Consider the following 8,488-nt stretch of genomic DNA (forward strand, 5'->3'; position numbering starts at 1 on the left):
TTAATAATTTAAAAAAAAATTTTTTTTTTCTATTTTCTTGGGTCATGTGGCATGCGGGATCTTAGTTCCCTGACCAAGGATTTACCCCATGAACCCTGCAGTGGAAGCCTGGTGTCTTAACCACTGGGAAGTCCCCATTTTAGCAATTTTGAAATGTATAGCTCGGCTATCATTGTTTTGATTAAAGAAGTTGTACAATTTTTATTCTGATATTTTCACTTAAAATCGTATTATTCAAAAGTCAAAAACTACTAGATAAATCTATAGACTACAGAAGAAACTAGCATCGCTGGTTACCTGTGGGGGTAGAAGACAGGGGCAGGCACCCAGATTAAAAAGCAAGCGTTTTTACTACATGCTGTTTTTTATACGTTCTGAATTTTGAACCACATGACCATATTAACAAGTCAAAAATTTAAAAGAAAAAAAAAAGACCATTTGAAGTCTTGGGAATAGACTGAAAACTAAAGCAATCAACACGGGCCCCACCACTGATCACTGAGGACCAGCTAGCTCTTCAAGAATGTATCTTTTGCACCTGTACTACATCATCTCGTGGGACGCTTCGGCTCACTGACTCAGAATCCTTTCACGACTTCAGTGCCCTCTGCCCACAGGATGGCACAGGAACAAGCACAGATGCTCTACCATCCCTGTGCCTGTGCTCAGATGGAGACCAAAATGCCATTTATAATTTTACTGCATATTACCAGCAGCCATGTTCTTCAAAAAGCCTTTGCAGAACGATGAGAAGTACTGTAAGAACTTTTAAGTGTAAAATGAAGGTCTCGTAAATTCCCATTTCTCAAAACCCAAGACATGCTGTGAATTTGCGTGTATATTTTTGTCATCCTTTCATGCTAGCTAGAGGCCCTCAGAATCCTATCCAGAAGAACACAGTTATAAAAGCTAAAGACCAGTGCAACCAATTTACACAGAATCCTAGAAGCCAATACAAAAATCAGCAAAGGATATGAAGAGATGATACAAGAAAGTAGACAGTTAGCCAATAAATTTACAAAAGGGTATGCAACCTCACTAATGAGTACGCAAATTTAAGTTAAAATGAAATGCAATTTTCTGGGACTTCCCTAGTGGTACACTGGCTAAGATGCTGGTACTCCCAACACAGGGGGCTCAGGTTCAATCCCTGGTCAGGGAACCAGATCCCACACATTGCAGCAAGAGTTCACAGGCCACAACAAAAGATCCCGCATGCCTCAGTGAACACTGAAGATTCCATGTGCCACAACTAAGACCCAGTGCAACAAAATAAATAAATAAACAGTTTTTTAAAAGCGAAATGCAATTTTCTACAAGGCTCGCAAAATTTTTAAAGATCCATAATATTAAATGATAGCTGAGTGTGAAACATTAGGAAATGAACACTTTTAGACATCATCAGTGGAACTGAAATCTGAAAGATCTAGAACACTTTAGCAACAGTGACTGAAATTTGGTTTGTGCATCCCTAAGGAACCCGTCCTACAGAAACAGCAGCACAGGTGTCTGGAGAAAGGCTCAAGGATGCTCCGCACAGCACTGTTTATAAAGCAGAAAAACTGGAAACGAGATAGATGGCCTTCAGCAGGCGAAAGGTGAATAAGCTGTGGTTCAGCCCTACAATCGAATTCTGCTGTCACTAAAAAAGAATGAGAAAAGATCTGCAGATACTGACTCTAGAAGAATGCCCATGGTAAAAACTGCAGGGACTTCTCTGGTCCAGTGGTTAAGACTCCATGCTTCCAATGCAGGCAGCACAGGGTCGATCCCTGGTCAGGGAAATAAGATTCCACATGCTACATGGTGTGGCCATAAAATTTTAGAAACTGCAGACCGCTGTGTGTAGCACAATCTCATTTCTATATGGAAAAAAAAGTAAGTGCATTGCTTGTGTGTGTGTCTACAGAGGGATACAGTAAAAAGGGAAAGCAATCAGGAATCAGATTCACCATATACTGTAACAGTAATTACTGTACAAAATGGGACTATAGGCACAGACAGGATAAGACTCTTTAAATTTTGCTTAGTTATTTTTCTTTTTAAATAGTGAGTGTAGGTATTAGTCTATACACTATATATGTATTTTTATATAAATATATATAGCATAGAAATATATATATATTGTATATTTTTGTTTCAGTTTGTGTTTTTAAATTAACTTTCAAAAATAAAAGTATTAACCAGAACACAGAAGCAGGCAAAATAATATTAAACAAACCAAATGCTCTCCAGGGCCTGATAATCCAGAAGTGAATACTTTAGCTGAATGTTAACAACAGCCGGTGAATCTCATTCCTGATTTCTTTCCCTTTTTACTGTATCCTCTGTAGACACACACACACAGCAATGCAAGTTGAAACAGCCAGCTAGCGGGAAGCTGCCGCACGGCACAGGGAGCTCAGCTCAGTGTCTATGATGACCAAGAGGGGTGGGAGGGAGGGTCAAGAGTGAGGGGACACATGCCTACATACAGCTGATTCACACTGTCATACAGCTGAAACTAACAACATAAAACAGCTATGCTCCAATTTTTTAAAAAGCGCACTTTGGGACTGTATTAACACAAGGCAGTGTTTCAGGTCCCAGGTGTTTCCTAGAGTGGCCCCTGACACCAAGTCTATGCTACCAAGTACAGATAGTTCCCATCTCACATGCAGAGAGAAGACTAATAAAACTGTTCTCAGTTTCAGAGAATAAGGGACAGACGTCACAAACATGGGTTTATATAATTTAAAACACTGCTTTATATCTGGGTGGACCTTGAGGGCACTATAGTAAGTGAAATAAGTCAGAGAAAGACAAATACTATATGATCTTGTAAGTGGAATCTAAAACAATATAACAAATGATTCCAGTCATAGAGAAGGATCAGATTCGTGGTTTTACCAGAGGCAGGAGCTGGGGGTGGGCTGTAGAATAAGATGGTGGTGGTCAAAAGGTACAAATTTCCAGTTAAAAGACAAATGAGTCCTGGGGATGTATGTATATCACGATGACTACACTTAGCACTGCTGTATGGTATATTCCAAAGTTGCTGAGAGTAGGTCCTAAAATTTCTCATCACAAGAAAAAAACCATTTTTGTTGCTTTGGGTTTTTTTTTTTTTTTGGTATCTATATGATTATACGGTGGAAGTGACAAATAGATTCAAGGAATCAGATCTGATAGAGTGCCTGAAGAAATATGGACTGAGGTATTTTAACACTGTATAGGAGACAGTGATCAAAATCATCCCCAAGAAAAAGAATGCAAAAATGCAAAATGGTTGTCTGAGGAGGCCTTACAAATAGCTTCGAAAAGAAGAGAAGTGAAAAGTAAAGGAGAAAAGGAAAGATATACCCATCTGAATGTAGAGTTCCAAAGAATAGTAAGCAGAGATAAGAAAGGCTTCCTAAGTGAACACTGCAAAGAGAAGAAGACAATAGAATGGAAAAGACTAGAGATCTCTTCAAGAAAATAAGAAATACCAAGGTGACATTTCATGCAAAGATGGGCACAATAAAGGACAGAAATGATATGGACCTAACAGAAGCAGAAGATATTAAGAGGAGGTGGTAAGAATACACAGAAGAACTATACGAAAAAGATCTTCATGACCCAGATAATTAGAATGGTGTGATCACTTACCTACAGCCAGACATCCTGGAATGCCAAGTCAAGAAGGCCTTAGGAAGCATCACTATGAAAAAAGCTAGTAGAGGAGATGGAATCCCAGCTGAGCCATTTCAAATCCTAAAAGATGATGCTGTGAAAGTGCTGCACTCAATATGCCAGCAAATTTGGAAAACTCAGCAGTGGCCACAGGACTGGGAAAGGTCAGTTTTCATTCCAATCCCAAAGAAGGGCAATGCCAAAGAATGCTCAAACTACTGCACAATTGCACTCATCTCACATGCTAGCTAAGTAATGCTCAAAATTCTCCAAGGAAGGCTTCAACAGTATGTGAATTGAGAACTTCCAGATGGTCAGGCTGGATTTAGAAAAGGCAGAGGAACCAGAGATCAAACTGCCAACATCCAATGGATCATAGAAAAAGCAAGAGAATTCCAGGAAAGCATCTACTTCTGGTTCATTGATTGTGCTAAAGCCTTTCTTTGACTGTGTGGATCACAACAAACTGGGAAATTCTTAAAGAGATGGTAATATCAAACCACCTTACCTGCCTCCTGAGAAACCTGTATGCAGGTCAAAAAGCAATAGTTAGAACTGGACATGGAACAACAGATTGATTCAAAACTGGGAAAGGAGTATGACAAGGCTGTATATTGTCACCCTGCTTATTTAAGTTATATGCAGAGCAGTACGTCATGAGAAATGCTGGAGTGGATGAAGCATAAACTGGCATCAAGATTGCTAGGAGAAATATCAATAACTTCAGATACGCAGATGACACCACCGTTATGGCAGAAAGTGAAGACGAACTCTTGATGAAGGTGAAAGAAGAGAGTGAAAAAGTTGGCTTAAAACTCAACATTCAAAAAACTAAGATCAAGGCATCCAGCCCCATCACTTCATGACAAACAGACGGACAAACAATGGAAACAGTGAGAGACTATTCTTGGGGGCTCCGAAATCACTGCAGATGGTGACTGCAGCCATGAAATTAAAAGATGCTTGCTCCTTGGAAGAAAAGCTATGACAAACTTAGATAGCATATTAAAAAGCAGAGACATTACTTTGCCAACAAAGGTCTGTATAGTTAAAGCTATGGTTTTTCTAGTCATGTATACATGTGAGAATTAGACCATAAAGAAGGCTGAATGCCAAAGAATTAATGCTTTTGAAAGTGGAGTTGGAGAAGACTCTTGAGAGTCCCATGGACTGCAAAGGAGATCAAACCAGTCAATCCTAAAAGAAATCAATCCTGAATATTCATTGGAAGGACTGATGTTGAAGCTGAAGCTCCAATACTTCGGCCATCTGATGTGAAGAGCCAACTCATTAGAAAAGATCCTGATGCTGAGAAAGACTGAAGGCGGGAGGAGAAGGGAATGACAGAGGACGAGATGGTTGGATGGCATCACCGACTCAATGGATAGGAGTTTGAGCAAGATTTGGCAGATGGTGAAGGACAGGGAAGTTTGGCGTGCTACAGTCCATGGGGTTGCAAAGAGTTGGACACGACTGAGCAACTGAATAACAAATGACATGATGGATGTTAACCTACTGTGAATCATTTTGCAATATATGTAATTCACTATGCTGTACCGCTTACACTCAATGCTGTAGGTCAATTATATCTCAATGAAACAGAAAAAAAAAGAATTGCATTCAGGCAAAAAAGAAAGATGACTTTAAATTCAGAATAAAAATGGATTCACTAAGTACACACTGTTCATCTTTAATAGGAAAGAGTTTGTAAAAAAGACAGTCAGAGAAGACTGTTTGTTAACAAAGAGAACAGTCACACCTGTACATCCCAGGCTTAGGAAAGGATGCAGGGAAGTTAAGGCCACTCTTTAATCCTTAATGAGAACCTATCACATATTTATTCAACAATGTAAGGGTATCTCTTTGTGGCCCTTTCCCTGGGAAAATGAACCTCTGGTTCAAAAGACAAGAGACACATGCAAAATCCAACTAGGGAACCTTATATCTTGCAATGACCCAGAGGGATGGGAAGGGGAGGGTGGTGGGAGGGGGGTTCAGGATGGGGAACACATGTACACCTGTGGCGGATTCATGTCAATGTATGGCAAAACCAACACAATATTGTAAAGTAAATGGCCTCCAATTAAAATAAAACAAAAACAACAAAAAAACAAGCGTTAAGATATATGAAGTCAGAATGGATATATGTATGTATGTGTACGGTTGAGTCGCTCTGCTGTCCACCTGAAACTACAATATAGTTAATCAGCTATAAAATAAAATAAAAAGTTAAAGAAAAAGAGTACTCCCTAATAAACATCCTGAACACCAAAAAAATTAATTAATTAAATATATGAGGTCAGACTACAAAAGCCAAGGAAATTCAGAGAAGGTCAGGAGCAAGAGCTGAGGTGGGGGCAGCCTGCGGGTTGTTCTGCAGGGCGTGAGGACGACCCTGGTGCACACGGGCGGTGCCTCAGGTTGTGCCACAGAACGAGATGCCACGCTTATGACGCTGTCTCACTGAAATTCCTTTTGGAAGTGTTATCTTGAAATTGGCGTTGTAGTCACAGTTAACATTTGTAGTCAGCCCTACACAAATGAAGGGCTGCAGAGCTAACAACAAATACGAAAATAAATTTCACCCACATCGTTCACAGAAAAGATAGAAATAGGAAACAGGAAATGGCTGGCTGTCTTCTTTAAATACTCCTTGTATGAAAGTTTAATAATATGGTTAGTACTTAATGCCGTTCATGGTGAACTTAAAGCAATCTTTTAAGTTATATAAGTTCAGATGTCCGACGTGTCTTATTCTCCCAAATTGAGAACAGTCAGCCCTAAAGAAATTAGACTCTTCACGCTAAATATCACCTTGGTTTACCTGCTATTGTGTTTCTAGTATTCACTGTTTTACTTGACAAAGAGGTGGGGCATGGGACACCAAGTCACCTTTGACTCTGTATTTTCTCTTCATGCAACAGAGAAAACTATACAACTTGAAAACCAGTGATGTTTACAGGAGTCCTCATCACACGTCCTGCTGACGAGGGGTGAGGAGTGCCAGCAGCTGACTGAGCAGCCACGCACGTCAGTGACCGTAGCAGGCAGTGACTCGACGGCCACAGGAGGGCCAGACGGCTCTGTGGCTCCACTCAGAGCCTACACGCTGCTCGGGACTATTTCAAGTACACGGCAATTCAAGTTCAGAGGAACCAAGGGCTCAGAGTCCCCACCCGAAGAGCTCCAGTGGCCAGACTCCTCTGGGTCTGCCACTGCTCTGCTGGCCGGCGCTCTGCTCCTCTCCCCTTCACCGCCGAAGCTGTCAGGAGTGGGTCCACTGTCTGCCTCTCTTCCCCATTTCTACTGACTGTTTCGAGCAAGAAAATTTCTAGGAAGGCACTTGAAAATGGTCTTTGCAGGATGATGTAAGTAGCAAGAGCTGGGAATCCACCTAAATACCCAAATATTCAAAATACAGTTTACTGTATTAAGTACTGGGGCTTCCCTAGTGGCTCAGATGGTAAAGAATCTGCCTGCAATGGGGGAGACCCAGGTTCGATCCCTGGGTCTGGAAGATCCCCTGAAAAAGGGAATGGCCACCAACTATTAAGCATTACCAACAGGACAAGTTGTAAACTGATTTAAAAATAAGATCATATGGCAACATGAAAAAGTATTAATAACAGCATCAAGGAAAACAGAACATAAATAAGCATCCAGACCAGCCCCACAAACCAAAAAATATGTATACACGTCTTGTAGGTGGTGTTATGAGTAAAACGTACGTGAGGTGATACAGGAAACTATATTCAATACCTTGTAATAATCTATAATGAAAAAATACAATATGTGTATAACTGAATCACTGTGCTATACGCCAGAATCAAAGACAACATTGTATATCAACTATACTTCAACTTAAAAAATAACAACAGGAAAAAAATGGATACAAGGAGACAGTTTAGTAAGAATCACTGTGTGTCCACGGCTGACTGGGAACTGCTGTTGGGCAGTGTGGGGTGCATCCCCGTCACTGAGGGCCTCTGGGCCGAGCACAGCAGCATTCATGCACGGGCTCAGCAGGTACCGTCAAGCCAGAGCCGGCTGGCAGGGGCCGCCCCAGCCTCGCTGCACTCAGCAGGCCCATGCTGGCCCTTCCCCGCCGCAGGTGGGCAGCCTCGGCTGCGGCCTGACTCAGGGTCTGTCGCTTCCTTACCCCGCCGAGTCTCCTACCTTGAATAAATCATAGAGCTCCTCCAGGTCTTCAGGAAGGACAGAGACTTCTGGGATAACGACTCGGAGCTGGAGGAAAGAACAAACAGGCATAGAGTGAATGCTCTGCCTGCCCTGGAGGATCAGGGGTCAAGAAGGCGCGTCCCACTGGAGTGGACGCTGGGCGCCCAGATCATCCAGAGATGGCTTTATGGAGACTTTCTCAGGGCTTCATCCTCAACCTTTCTCATTCACACATCAAAGACTCAGGACAAGCATTTAAATACTTGCAAAGGACCAAACACTAGCAAGGCTAGAGCTTGGGTGGCAAGTTCCTGCAGCATAACCACCAGCACTATAGGCCTGGACTTCCCTGGTGGTCCAGTGGTTAAGAGTCAGCCTGCCAGTGCTGGGGACAAAGGTTCGATCCCTGGTCTGGGAAGATCCCCACAGGCCACAGAGCAGCTAAGCCCGCATGCCGCAACCACGGAAGCCCGTGCACCCTAGAGCCTGTGCTCCACAGTGAGAGACATCATAGCCATGAGAAGCCCTTGAACCACAACTGGAGAGGCGCCCCCACTCATCACAGCTAGAGGAAAGCCCACGCAGTAGTGCAGAGCCAGCTCAGCCAAAAATAAATGAATAATACATAGATTTTTTTTTAAATTATGTGCACTTA

General features: G+C 42.1%; 1 protein-coding gene across 3 annotated transcripts in view; it reads right to left on the minus strand.

The window, feature by feature from the left end:
• TBC1D8 (TBC1 domain family, member 8 (with GRAM domain)) overlaps window positions 1-8,488 on the minus strand; it is a 91,650-nt gene that overhangs the window by 20,360 nt on the left and 62,802 nt on the right. For all 3 annotated transcript variants that reach the window (XM_010829650.1, XM_010829649.1, XM_010829651.1), the window contains exon 14: window positions 7,831-7,899. In XM_010829650.1, the coding sequence (XP_010827952.1) occupies window positions 7,831-7,899 (69 nt within the window). The remainder of the gene's footprint in view (window positions 1-7,830; window positions 7,900-8,488) is intronic.

This window comes from Bison bison, unplaced genomic scaffold, assembly GCF_000754665.1.
Source record: "Bison bison bison isolate TAMUID 2011002044 unplaced genomic scaffold, Bison_UMD1.0 scf7180017864508, whole genome shotgun sequence".
In the NCBI taxonomy this organism is placed as follows: Eukaryota; Metazoa; Chordata; class Mammalia; order Artiodactyla; family Bovidae; genus Bison; species Bison bison.